Source organism: Globicephala melas, chromosome 7 (assembly GCF_963455315.2).
Source record: "Globicephala melas chromosome 7, mGloMel1.2, whole genome shotgun sequence".
In the NCBI taxonomy this organism is placed as follows: Eukaryota; Metazoa; Chordata; class Mammalia; order Artiodactyla; family Delphinidae; genus Globicephala; species Globicephala melas.
The window spans coordinates 3,403,794-3,418,649 of record NC_083320.1 but is presented as its reverse complement, the minus strand read 5'-3'; the positions used below and the strand labels follow the sequence as shown (position 1 = coordinate 3,418,649).

Sequence of the window (14,856 nt, the reverse complement as noted above, 5' to 3'; positions counted from 1 at the left end):
GAACTCAAACAACATTTATGGTTTTGATTCAAAAATGCTCTGATACATTTTGGTTTGATTTTTGTTTCTCAAATGACGTTTGGTTGCGTGAAACTCAAATGCAAGTCTGGGATTCAGCTAAGTGTTCTCTTCATTTATTTTTGCCATTGCCTCTATATTCAATCACATAATGCAGAACAATGTTAAGCAGAGTGATATGAAACCAGTCATGACATAATTATCCAACCTTATTTTTATGACATCATAGACCGAGTGCCTGGCAAGCCCATGGGCATCTAGTAAACCCTGAATCAGAATTAGCTCCGGAGTTATACAACTGGACATAAAAAGGCTGACCAAGATCTCTTTGCTCCCCACAATGGCAAACATGACACTTCCATTCTGTTACTGAGAATAGGGGTTTCACAGAAGCACTGAGCAAGGAATAGCAATCAATAAACTATGAACCTGGGTGGAATATTTCAAAGGCTCATCTGCTAGAATGTTTAAATCTGGCTGAGTTAAACGATATGAAAAGTAAAATTATTCTAGCAAATATATTTTAATAACCTAAGTAGATGTTAGGAATAGGAAGAGATTTTATGTGAGCATATATGGTATTTATATTCTGGATTTTAGGAAGTTATGTTTGGAGTATAATTGTCATATTATATATACAATCATTCATTCTGATATTTTTAATGACAGTGAACATTTTATACATAAAATTAATTTTTCCTGGTACCAACAAAATTGCTTTTATTTCCACAATGGAAACAGGAAACAAATCTTGTCTCATGGAATTAAGGAATTTTGCTATAGTGAAATGATGTTCTTACCCAAGCTCTCCCCTTGGGGAATCTTAGCCAAGGATGGCTGCAGTTGGGATTACTGGAATCAGAACTGCTCTCTTTCTCCCCTTACATACATGAAACCCCTAACAGCAATTTTGTAGAGGGATTCCTTTCATAGGGAAAGATACTAATGTGAAAATATCTTGTAAGGTTTTATAAGATATTAACTTAGCGTTTGCTAAGAATTGCAAAGCATTTGCTACTCTTTAACCAAACCGTAAGGTTCCTGAAGGATCTTATGGGATGGTGCGGTGTCAGCAGTGTGAATTATGTTGCAAGCCATAGAAATGGCCCACATGGTGCCGGGAGCTCCAGGTTCAGCAAATCATACCACAAAATTCCTCAACACTTCCCAGGCCTAAACCAATGACCCTGAGGGACAAACCGAGACCTTTAAAGGAAGGACTAACTCTGAACCTAAGATCAATAAAAGAAGAACGATCCCTAAATCACAGATGACTCATTCCTTATTAATTTATTACTTACTTTTTGATTGCAGTTCACAATAGAATAAATAAAATAAACAAACACTGAGGGAAAACCCTTGATTACTGCTCTTCTAAAAAGCTGAACCACAGCACGTCATAGAAAAATGTTGGATAATTTGTCATCACTGAAAAAACCACGTTGTCCTCTTATGCACACAATGATGGGACACACAAGGGCATGCTGTTATCCAGGAGAGCCGAAGCCTCAGACAGACACAAGAGAGACCGGTTCCTGTGTACAGCAAGGCATACCAGGGATCGATATTAACTCTAAGAGGAATCAGGTCTTTCTAAAATTCAAAATGTGAAGTTGTCTGGTTTTCTGCTTTTATGGCTCATGTATCACACCATCTGTGGCATTTTCTATGGAAAAGTTTCGAAACAGCCATGGAAAAATCATAGGTTCCTTCAACATCGTTGGAAACACTACTTTCCTGAGCACACTGGTGTGGGCACAATGCTTTCCTTAGCTCATGGGATGCTTCCTTTTTCCAAGCAAAATTTAAAAGATCACATTTGTATTTCCTATGCAAACACAAAACTGCAGATAGGTTTTGCGAGTTTTCTAAATCTTTATATTTTGCAAAGAAAAGAAAGTTCATCCTCACGGATACATAGGTCACCTTTAGCTCTTGCTTTAGAAAAGCTTTTGTATTTTATATCCATTGATAAAAGGGATTTAAAAAAACACAACTTTCAGTGATTACTTGAGTACAGTTCATTTAGAACAGCGCCATCATATATATATTCATGGGGAAAAGTTACCTACCTAGTGGGCAGGAAACGGAAAGAAGTGGCCCTAACTTATTAGCAGTCTCCATAATGCCTTCCTGACTACCTTTCCCAAAAACTATAAGCAGAGAATTTTTATTATTATTATTATTATTTTGCTATGGAACATGCAGTGGGACATGATACTGGCAGAATTGCAGAGTGAAGTTAATTAGAAAAGACAACATAAATGGATTAATATCCCACCCCGGTGCTGCTAGCGGCTTGGACACTAGAAGACAGAGATGCTTTCTTGGCATAAAAACAAAGGTTTTGTCATTTGTGTGGAAACAGACTATGTTGACAGGCTCATTTAGCATTCATATGGTAATCTAATCGTTTATCCATTTATATAACGGTTAAACATAATGGCAAACTCATCCACCCTTTTTCCTAAATTGGCCAAAACACCAATAAAGAGAAGATGTTCCATTTCTCACCTGATCCCTTTCATTGTTTTTGACATGGAAGAGTTATTATCCCTATATCCAGAAAAGCAATGATTAGTGAATTATTGATGCTGAGCACATTGTAGCCAATGGAAAAGGTCATTAGAGCTGCCATCTTGTAACCTCCTTGTAACCTGCAGTGCTTGGTTTGGGGTGCTCTCAGGGTCCACCTTCTTTTCCTGTAATCTGGCAGGATCGACACTAGTGTCATAATGCAGAGGTGAGACACATCATTTGAAGTAGGGAATGCTATTCAGGTTTAATGCAAATGATCCAGACTGTGCATCACCCCTCTCTTAGAAGTAGACCCACTGGTAGGGTCATGAGCCCTCCCACCCCTATCAAAGCTGAAATCACGGATGACCATTGGGGAAACCATTTTAATCTCCTGAAACGCCTCGGGGTTGGTTAGTTCTGTAACCCTTCTCTTAACCACGATCTGCCTGCCCGGCTCCTACCTAATGACATCTACCCATCTTGCTCCCCACTCCCTGTTTTCAGAATCTCTCTTATGAAAAACTGATGTCTAGTACTATTTGCCTAAAAACACCATTATTCTGATCATAATCCAGAAAGCCTTTCTGTGGACTCCTCCTCAACTGCCTCTAGGTCTCTTCTGCCTCATCCTGGCCCCTGCTCCTCTGGCTTTCCAGAAGTCTCCCAGCCCCTTCCAGCTCTCATCTGCTTCCCCGCCCAGCCAGGTCCCCAAGGCGGGCTATTTCAGGAATTTACTAGCTACCGTCCTAGCAATGATAAATTTCCTTCCCAAGAAGATCTTCTTGCCCCTCTATCATCCTCTCTTTGCAAGCTCCAACCTTCAAAAATAACTTCGATTCCTCCAAGCTCCCAAGCACCACTGCTTCTCTCCCTCTGCCATCTTCTCTTATTGGATGATTGATGCCTACTCAACCTGAACACTCTCAACGTCTCCCCTTTCCACCTCAGTATCTTAGAAATATGACATCCTTCTCCTCCTTTCCCTTCATCTTGTGGGACACACATCTCTCCTTCTGGAGCTCATCTCTCGCTTGAGCTCTCCCACCCTAGCTTTCTGCCCATTCTCCTAGAATTCTCTCCTACCCACAGTCAGTTGGCGACATGGACTCATTTGGGGACACAGGGAGTTCCCTCTGTCCTACTCGTCGCTGATGAGGAAGCCTAGCCCTGGTCAGAATTGCTGTGGTGCAATACATTTGAAATATACCTGTGGAATTCCTTCCCTATCAGTCTTTAGGCACTTAGCACTGGCAAGAGAGCTAATAGGTGTGACTGGTTAATTGACTTGCCGGACAATTAGCTCCATGCACATCACCATGCATGAACACATCCATGTAACGTCGCTGCATCATCGGTACTTCCAGAGTGGCACTGATGAGGACCATTGGAATCTCAGAAGCATCTCTATGGGCACAGCCATGGTGACAGCGTGGAGGAGAAGTGGGAAAACCCACTCCAGAGCCAACATGTAAGGGCCTCCAGCTCTAAAACTCAATTTCTTCCAAATAGATTTGGACTGGATCATCTCTAAGGCCTCTCACAATTCTAATTCCATCAAATCTCTGAAATAAATCCCATTGAGTCAAAGAGAGGAGCTCTGCGTGTTGCTTCACTGGACCCAAATGGACCCCCCCCCCTTCCCCCTCCACTCAAACTCTTTCAGACACGGAGCTTTCTTTAAAGGAAACAGGCTCTCTATCCCAGGAACAATGAAGGGATTTTTGTTAGATACCTGTCCAGCCACGCTGAGTCTGTCTTGTCCAAGGAAGGTAGAAGCAACCTCTTGTGGGGTCATAATATCAGGATGTGCTTTTTTAGAGTTAGAATATTAATTGTCTCAAAAGCAAAGAATTCCTCTTGAAGGTAGATGAATTGCTCTGTTTTGGAAGGAGACTACAGAGAATATTCAAACCTTTGTTTTTAGACCTGTGAACAGGCATCTCTTCCCTAATCCGCCCACCATCTTTTAGCCGTAATATTGCCTTAATGCCAGCGGTTGCCAAGCTTATCTCCAAAGAAGAGCGAGGCAGGCAGCAGCTTGGCGATGTTGCCATTACCTGTGATGTCTTTAAGGGTCTCTGTGCCTCCAGCCCTTTCTGGAGTCATGGATGAATGCACACAGGCCACTAAGTTTCCTACTATGTCATGAAGTGAGGTAAAATTCTCTAGGTTGAAAATATGCATATTGAGCGGTTCACTTGCTGTTTCTTTTAACGCTCCTTCATCTGCATCCTCAACTCCAATTGCAAACACGTTAACATCAGCAGATTTAAGTTCCGCTGAAGGCAGAGCAAGGGCATCCTTCGAGTGTCCATCAGTTAACATTACAATAACCTGAGGGACTCCATCACTGGCCCGGCTTCCGGCAGCCTCAGTGAGGTGATTTTGCATTACGTATTCTAATCCTTTTCCAGTCTGATTGCTTCCCCCAGTATAAGACATGTTGGAAACATGGGAGAGGACTTCTTGTTTAGAACGATACGTATTTAACAGGAACTCGGTATCTGGGCTGCCGTTGAACCAGACCAGAGCAAAACGGAAATCGTTTTCTCCCACAGCTAAAGATTTTATAACATCATATAGAAACTCTTGAACAAGTTGGAAATGTTCCTTTCCAATGCTCCAAAAGGAATCCACTAGAAATATTATATCGGCAGCAGCACCATTTTTGACATCTTTAAAAAAAGACATTGGTTTAGATGTTTCTCCTGTTCAAGAAATGACTTCCATCAGTGCAAAGTCTTCCTCAACTCATTCAGTTTCCACTCTGCTGTTACTAAATAATTTACACCTCATGTGTGAAACAGGCGGGGACGCTGACTTACCTGAGAAACAGGGACCTGGACACATGGACCCAACAGCTGCCGGTGCCCAGTCATTGACCCAAGTTCCATATGCAATGACTGCCATACATGGACCAGTAGCAGGTTCCACAATGGGGAAAAACATTCCCTGGCATGTCCTTTAACTCTAGATGATTCTTTGTGGTAGTTTGAACCCCAAGACCCACCTGCTCAGGTGGGAAGGATATCCTACCACAGGTAACCAAGCATCATCTTGGAAATTCCTTCCTCAGCTTTGGGTCTGAAACTGGGCCCCGACAAGATAGAACACTGAAATCTACTACAGTTTTACCTCCCATGCTTTGGGTAATTTGCCAGAAAAATAAGTATTATAAATACATCTTAAGAAGACTTGTATAACTGTAGGGAAGGGCAAAGTCTCATTTTTTCAGACTTTTTAGCATGAAGAAAGGTACCCTAACTCATCACTACATCTTCAGAGCCATCAAGCCCTCTTAGATGCTGAACAGTATTCATCTTTTTCAAAGATGAATCCAGTTCTCTCTTAAAAGTAGGAGCAAGAGGCTCCAGGTGCCAGGCTATGGGTGGCTGGGAAGTGCCCTGCTGCACTGGGCCAGGCTGGCTGTGCACAGCAGGCCCCTGGACTCTACTCACCTGGGGCTGACCCGATGCCCCAAGCCATGCTCCCCTGGCATTGAGGTGGTCCTCACCAGGCCTCCATCTAAGAACTACCAGGTCCAGAGGGAGAATCCCCATCAGAAGCTCAGCTCTCCAAGCAAAGGAGAGGGACCCAAGTCACTCCTTCCCAGCTCATAATACATGAACCATTTCTCATTTTTCTAGAACTCTGCAAGCAAGTTCTTAATAGGATGAGTTGGGATCCATTTTTAAGTAGTTTAGGGAAACTGATATTTAAAGATTTGATGATTCTGGATGAAAAACGTCTTTTCCTGTCCAGACTGAGAAAGAAATGGCGACATTTGTGTTTGTTTTTGTTGTTTTTTCAGGGAAAATAATTTTTTGCTCTCAACCATTGTCTTCCCTGGGTTTTATGTGCTCAGACATCAACCAGTGCCAGAAATGTGGGAAAGCTCTTCAGACGGTAAAATATTCTCGACGCAAACTTTCTGCTCACACCCAAGGTAAAAACAAACCACTTGCAAACCACCGCCAAGATATCAAACCCAAGTTTCAGTAAAAAGAACCTCTCTCTCACTGGATAAAAAGGAGCAGAAAGTCTGTAAAATAAATGAACATCCTGTAGTCAATGGCTTGGCTATCTCTTCAAAGCTTATCTAAGCTCTATATTCAGCACATGATGCCTAAGATCTAAAATCAGAGAATACTGTTCCTTTTAATGAAATGAAGAGATGTTTCTGGATCTTACCTGCTTGTTGCTGTGCACGAGTAAAGGAAAAGCCTGAGAAAAAAAGGCAAAAGATGGCCACTAAAGGCAAATGCCGATGCTTCCTCATTTTGATTTTGTCTAAGCACCAAGTGAGAACCTACGAGAGAAAACAGGACAAAGGAGAATGATCAGGTATTGACTCCCCGATTACTAACGAATGAATCAAACATTTGTCCCTTTTATGAAAAATAGTTTTGACCAAACATAGACATGAGAATTTTTGAATCTAGTGATTGTAGGACTTTGGCCATAGCTAAAAATTGTGCAGTTCAACTTTTTTTCCTCTCAAATTGAGGCAGGCAAAAATAGTATATCATGAAACAAATGGTAGGATGAAAAAGGGTCAGGAGAAAAGGTGCTCAGAGGCACAAAGGGGCAGTTTGGTGACGCCCAGCCCAACTGTCAATCGTGTCTAAAGGAATCCCGCGGGGAAGCTTCCATTCAGGGAGGGAACAGGCTTCATCCAAATCACAACGTGTGCCAACACAACCATGGCAGCTGGAACCATTTCGAACCTTGCCCTCATTCTCTGTTAATATTTAGCACTTTTCCTCCACCAAAAACCTGCTGTGTGTCCAACGCCAATCACAGGATGGAGCACACCCTGGGGTACTGAATTAGCAAGATTGAAGCCAGTCATGAGGGCTGACGGCCACATAGCGTGGTCTCCCATGCAAATTTAACTGCCAGCCAGCCGGGCTCAAATCTGGATGGGCGCAGTGGGCTGTGTCACCATCACTTTTCCCTTCAAGCAAACACCACCTTCTCCCCATGCCACATCTGAAAGCACCCTGACCCACACCAAACCTTCAGGTCAGCATCTTCACCCTCCAATCTTCAGTGACAGCAGCTTGAGGGTCTGCGCTCTTCCTTATGACCCTCCAGAGAGCCAGCCTAGGTCTTCTCCACCTGGGCTTAGGTCCCCTTGCAGGACATCACCTCTTTTCTCTTCCCCTTGATCCAAGTCTCTGGTTTCCCCCAACTCTTTCTTAGGTCTTGGGTATATGACCTGTGCAGACCCACTAGACCCCATGCTTGATTTAATGATTTGTTGTTGCTGTCTTAACATTCTTAATAACTTTTGGACAAAGACGCTTCATGTTCATTTTGCATCGAGCCCACAGATTCTGGAGCTGGTCCTGGCTACAGCTGTGCATGTGTATCGATGACTCTTCTTACCCTCACCCAGACTTGGCAGGGGTTCCCTGGTCAGAGCCTTGGGTAACAGCATCAGAGAGGAGGGGCGTGCCGGTCAAAATTATTGGTTATTTTTTCTTGTCCTTAGTTTCAAGCAGTACTATTTAATATTGAAAATTATGTGGTATAGACTACAGTCAAGCGAGAAGTCCCATTTGGTTTAAGAAACCTAAATATTTTCATCTGGAGAGATTGGGTTACCATCATAATTTACAGTTCATTGTTAGGGTTTGAAGATTAAGAAGGTGGCCTTGGGAATTACAGCATGAAAAGGTAATCATCATCAGTATAAATAAAAATCAAAAACCTCTCACTCTGGGGCATTTTTTGGTAGAAACAGAAAAACAAATCCTAAAATGCATACGGAATTTCAAAGGACCCAGAAGAGCCAAAGCAAACTTGAGAAAGGAAAAATAGAGCTGGAGACCTCATATTTCCTGATTTCAAATCATATTACAAAGCTACTGTAATCAAAACAATATGGGACTGGAATAAAGACAAACATGTCAACCAATGGAATAAAATAAAGATCCGAGAAACAAACCCTCAAGTATATGGTCAAATAAGCTTCTATAACAGTACCAAGGTTACACAATGGGGTCAGGATAGTCTCTTCAACAAATGATGCTGGAAAAACTGTATATCCACATGCAAAAAATGAAGTTGGACCCTTACCTTACACCACTTACAAAGAACTAACTCAAAATGGATTACAAATGTAAATGTAAGACCTGAAACTACTATACATTTAGAAGAAAATATAAGAGAAAATCTTCATAATATTGGATTTGCTAATGATTTCTTCCATATGACACCAAAAGCACAGACAACAAAAGCAAGGACAGACATATGGTACTATATCAAACTTAAAAACTTTTACACAGCAAGGGAAACAATCAACAGAGTGAAGAGGCAAGCTACAGAATGGGAGAAAATATTCACAAACCATATATCTGATAAGGGGTTCATATCAGAACACATAAAGAACTCCCACAACTTTACAACAAGATCTGATTTAAAAATAGGTAAAGGACTTGAATAGACATTTCTCCAGAGAAGACATACGAATGGCCAATAAGCATATGAAAAAACACTCAGCATCAGAGAAATGAAAATCAAAACCACAATGAGATAATTCAAAAAGAGTCACGTACCACAATGTTCATTGCAGCTCTATTTACAAAAGCCGGGACATGGAAGCAACTTAAGTGTCCATCGACAGATGAATGGATAAAGAAGAGGTGGCACATATATACAATGGAATACTACTCAGCCATAAAAAGAACCGAAATTGAGTTATTTGTAGTGAGGCAGATGAACCTAGAGTCTGTCATACAGAGTGAAGTAAGTCAGAAAGAGAAAAACAAATACCGTATGCTAACACATATATATGGAATCTAAAAAAAAAAAAGTGGTTCTGAAGAAACTAGGGGCAGGACAGGAATAAAGACACAAACGTAGAGAATGGACTTGAGGACATGGGGAAGGGGAACGGAAAGCTGGGATGAAGTGAGAGAGTGGCATGGACATATATACACTACCAAATGTAAAATAGATGGCTAGTGGGAAGCAGCCACATGGCACAGGGAGATCAGCTCGGTGCTTTGTGTCCACCTAGAGGAGTGGGGTAGGGAGGGTGGGAGGGAGGGAGACGCAAGAGGGAGGGGATATGGGGATATATGTATATGTATACCTGATTCACTTTGTTATACAGCAGAAACTAACACACCATTGTAAAGCAATTATATTCCAATAAAGATGTAAAAACAAACAAACAAACAAAAACCACAATGAGATATTGCCTCACATCCACTGAGATGGCCACTATCAAACAAACAGTAAACAAGAAGTGCTAATGAGGATGTAGAAATATTGGTACTCTTAGGCACTGTCGGTGTGAATGTAAAACACTGCAACCACTTAGAAAACTGTATGGAGGTTCCTCCAAAAATTAAAAATAGAATGACTATATAAGCCAGCAATCCAGCTTCTGGGTACATATCCAAAATAATTGAAAACAAGATTTTGAAGATATATATATATACACCCAAGTTTAATGCAGCATTATTCATAATAGCCAAGACGTGGAAACAACATAAATGCCCATCAATGGATGAATGGATAAAGAAAATGTGGTATATACATATAATGAAATATTATTCAGCCTGAAATAAAAGAAAGAAATTCTGTCATAGGCTACAACATGAATGAACCTTGAGGACATCATGATAAGTGAAATGAGCCAGTCGCAAAGAGACACGTACCGCAAGATTCAACTTACATGGGGCATCTGAAATAGACAAACTATTAGAAACAGAAAATAGAATGGTATTCGCTAGAGGGACGGGAGGTGGGAAGGAGAGTTAATTTCCAAAGGGTACAGAGGTTCAGTTCTGCAAGATGAAAAAGTTCTAGAGATCAGTTACACAACAAGGTACATGTAGATAACACTACTGTACTATTCACTTAAAAATGATTAAATTTGCTCACTTGCTCTACTCTGGGAATCTTCCAGGCCTTTCTATCCAGTCATACCTTTCTTCTCCACACTCTGCTAGACCTATTCCTGAGTTTGTCCTTTGAAAAAAAAAAAAAAAAAAAGCACATGCAATATTTGTGGTCTAAGTTTTCTTAATTGAGGATATACAGTTTAGAATCGTGTAAATTCTATGTCATGTGTGTTTTACTACAATCTTTCAAAGGATAAGAAAAGTTACCTGAGATTTTTTAACGTGTGGATTACTCCATACATCTAAAATGTGGCCATCAGTTTAACAGGAATGGTATAAATGTGGCATCTGTTTTTTGAGGCATGAGTCTTTAAGAGCTAAAACGGGAAAACAATACAACAGCACATATCTTCTTAAAGCATATGTATGTGCCCCTATAATTAAATAACACAACATTTGTCCTTGCTCCTAAATAATATTTGGAAAGGAAGAAGAAAAGAAGTATTTGGCAGCAAAATACTAAGGTTTGGGGAAGAGGACTTCAGTCCCAGGAAACTGAAAAGAATCTGATATGAACACTGAGATGTGGTACAAAAGTTATTTCTACCCCAACCAGTGTCATCAGAGCTACAAAATCAGGTCTGCCTAAGGCCTAGGCTTTTGTACCTGCTTGAACTTCCTACCTTGACCTTCCTCTCACCATAGGCCTTCCATGGGCCTGGTGATTCTATTTGTGGTTGTCCATTGTATATATAATTCAGGAATCCCATTTTCCCCTCATTGCTAAGGAAGACAATGTTAAGGGTGGTCTAAGGTTCTCAACCTTTCCATCTAGAGCAACAGAAATAATGACAGCCAAGGAAAAATCTGTCTGGTTAATTAGCGACCTGGCCTTGGCAGGGGACTCGTGTCTAGATGGACTTCTTAGCAAGATGCACAGAGGGCCAAGGAGCCCCTTATCGAAGGTGTCACCCAAGGACGTGGATGAAGTGGGCTCAGTCCCATGATTTTTCCTGCCAGAGATCAGGCCCGGAGGGAGGAGCTGGGGTCCAGATCCTGTGGCCCAGCTGTGAGGAACAGCAAGACAACAGAGTGTGGGCCCCAGGCCAGCCCAGTCAGCCAAATTGGTGGGATAGAAAAAGACAAAACCATAAACAAGAGAATGGATTCCAAGACCCACTGTTGCTTTGGATTTTCCAGGGAGGTCAAACCGAAAGTATCACCTGTGATAAAACAAATTTACCCTGTGATTCAAATTCTGAAAGCTTGAAGATACAACCCCAGCACCTAATACAAAACCACCTGTCAATACAACTTTCTCTTGGAAATGTATCAACAGGGAGAAGGAAAGGTTTTTCTGATGTTCAGAAGGTCAGTCATCAAGAGAACGTATTTCTTTCTACAGTGTAGTGACAGCCAGTGGTGATAATGGTGCATTCCAAAAACACAGCCCAATCTTCTTGGCTTGAAACAGTCAACACGTGCTAGGCACGGATCTGCACGATACAGGAGGGCAGTGCTCAGCTCGCCGTGCTTTGGTTCCCCAGCGTCCCCAAGTCCTGGCCAGTGCTCAGGGGAGTCCCCTCAGGCAGTATAGAAACCCACGCTTGGCTGGTTGGTCTGTTTTCTTCACTGAGGATGAATGCCCAAGCCACGGCCCCCAGGTTGCCCCATTGCTCTCTAGAAATCCTGCAAGACCATGCTCTACTCTAGGAGTCTTCTAGGCCTTTCCATCCGGTCATACCTTTCTTCCCCACACTCTGCTAGACCTGTTCCTGAGTTTGCCTTTTGAAGAAAAAAAAAGCACATGCAGTATTTGTGGTCTTTGTAAGTGTTCTTAATTGAGGATATACACTTTAGAGTAACGTAAAAGTACATCATACGTATGTTATTCTTGATTCTTTCCATTAAAATTGAACATCAGGTTTCTTTACCAGCAATAAGCATCCTACTAGAAAACTCTTTTGTGGGAAAATTGTCAGCCCACATTATTTAAATTTTACTGGATTCTTTCCAGAAATATATACTGTCCTTTCCAAGACAGCCTGTAATATTCTAATTGGTCGAGAACTTTTTTTAAAATGTGGGATCCACAGATTTTTTTTTAATATGGGATCCACAGATTTCCAAGGATCTGCCAACCTCCCCCAAAAGTGTACAACATTGTTTCTGTGTATGTGGGAGTCTCTGGGGATAGCATCCAAGTTCACATGTGATTCTAACCGCCTCTATTCTAACTCCCCACTAAAGTTCAAGCACCACTCCTTTGAGAAAAAGATTTGATGCAGTTCTTCCGGGAGGTCCAGTTCAATTGTTTTAAACATTGGATCCGTGCACAAGAGGCAGGATTTAAAGTAGCATTTTTGTTTTGGAATGAGGGCAAAAAAATAGGATAGGACCTCACTGCAAAGCATTGGACAATGTAATACATGTGGAAAAAATAGGACATGACCACTGCTGAGTGTGGGATGGGACGAGCTTCAGGCTTCTCTGCAGACAACCTTGACAGAGAACATGGGTGAATTGTGCACTGAGTAGGTTTCACTGGTTTTGGTTTTGTTTTGTTTTTACTACCCCTATACTGTCCCTATACTATCCCTATACTGTCCCTATACTATCCCTATACTATCCCTATATCCCTGTGTGGGATCTCTATTAACAAATTCCAAAGTTTGGTAGTCTTTGGTAGAGCTCAATAAAATCAAAATCATGATAGAACAAAGTCTTAATGTCTTTCTGAGGCACTAATGAGTTACTTCAACTATTCTCTAAGGAAAATGAATTTTAAATTGGTTGAAAATTATATGTAAAGATTTTTATTTCCAAGATCTTAATCTTATAAAAGAGTAGACCCCTAAATGAATTCCTTCTCATTGGGACACAAAGTAATGAAAAAACATTCAGTGCACTGGAATTATCTTTTCTAAAACCTATCCAGATGTTGAGGAAAGGGAAAGAGGGGAGAGGGGAAGTGGGGGAGGGGAGGAGAAGGCAGAGGGGGGCGCAGGAGGGCAGAGGGGAGAAGCTCTTCCAACCCTGAAAGTGAAGCACAGAAAATGATGTTTGTTGGATGATGAGTTATCCAGGCTCCACTGATGATTAATGGACTCACATGTTCAGTTGAGCTGAATTCCCAGGTGGGGAAAAGGCCTTTAGATCCACACACTTTTCCTGCCACAGGGCTTAGGAGCCAGTCATGGGGCTCAAGCGTTCCTAGACCAGCTGGTGAATATTTGTTAATGTTTTTGTTTGCAATTAAATCTCTCCTAGTGTTTACCATGCCATGGCATCCCACTTTTTAAAACTGCAGTTCCTGGCAACAAAGCTTGGAGAATTTTTTTCATTTAGATTTAAAAGACGTCAAATGATCACCCAGTTTGTCCATTTTAATAAGGGGGAACAAGTCACCCTCCCATTACCCTTCCTTAACTCTCCCTCCCACCCCCAAGAAATAGAGACAAAAGAGCACAAGTCATATTTTCTGGGCCCCTGTCTCGTGGGTGGGATTTCACGCCCTTCTCCCAGGAGCCCAATGGCTGCACTGTCCCCCATCTTATAGCTGGGAAACTGAAAGCAGGTGAGGTATAGCGTTTTGCCCACTGCCACATTAAAAAAAAAATTGAACCAGAATCCTAATGAAAGTTTGTGTTTCCAAAGCCCAAGGGAAGAACCCCAGGAAACCCCAAGAGGATGTGCCGGATTTGGCCCCAATCTCAAGGAAACTCCCGACATCTTTCGGGGAAAAAATACACTAAATTTCTTTGGTGGTGACACACCACAGATTCTGTATCAACAGACGCCATTTGTCTGCTGCTGATCTTTCAAATATGAAAACAGTCAAAATTGGCTGCTTGAGACCCTCGTGTTGGGTGGGGTGTCAAGCTGCTTTGTGTCACAGATTCTGTCCTAAAGGCAATAGATTCAATCAGAGAAGTTCATGAAATTCTTATCTTTCTATTGAGCATTAGTCATTCCTTTTTTCACTCGGCCTCATTCTGAAAAGGATTTGAGATGCCTTTTTCCTTTCTGTAGCTGTCCACTTGAAACTTAAAAAGATATCTCTTATTATGAAGACTGCTCTACATGGGCCTTCAACTCAAAATTGTATTCAGAGTCCAGTGACATTCCCCAGCCATTGTGCAATTCCATGAAATTAGTTTTCATTAAGTCTCCTCAGAAGCTTTTTCATTTTCCATGTCTGGAAATCTTTTTTAAGACAGACACACACATGCACACAAGGCAATCTTTTTCAAACAAAGACTTAAATACATCCAGAGCTCCCATTTTGAAGTCATTTATTTGGTCTTCTCCAAGCACTGCTTTTTAGAATCAGGCTGGTCCTCCTAACAAGTTCTAGGACTTCTGTTAACTCCTAACTGTCCCATTTTAAGTGGGAGCTGCAGAAATAGTGGAAGACTGCAGCGACAGAACTATGCCCACCTGCCGTGAAATGAAAAGT

At 41.6% G+C, this 14,856-nt stretch overlaps 1 protein-coding gene across 3 annotated transcripts in view; it reads right to left on the bottom strand.

The window, feature by feature from the left end:
- The window catches only part of COL6A3 (collagen type VI alpha 3 chain), a 69,145-nt gene extending 62,328 nt beyond the window's left edge, over positions 1 to 6,817 (bottom strand). For 2 of the 3 annotated variants that reach the window (XM_060301432.2, XM_060301433.2), the window contains exon 1: positions 6,730 to 6,817. In XM_060301432.2, the coding sequence (XP_060157415.1) occupies positions 6,730 to 6,817 (88 nt within the window). Of the gene's footprint in view, positions 1 to 4,595; positions 5,214 to 6,729 lie in introns of all 3 variants that reach the window. The other variant, XM_060301431.2, reaches the window with a different exon arrangement.
- Positions 6,818 to 14,856: the final 8,039 nt, after the last annotated feature.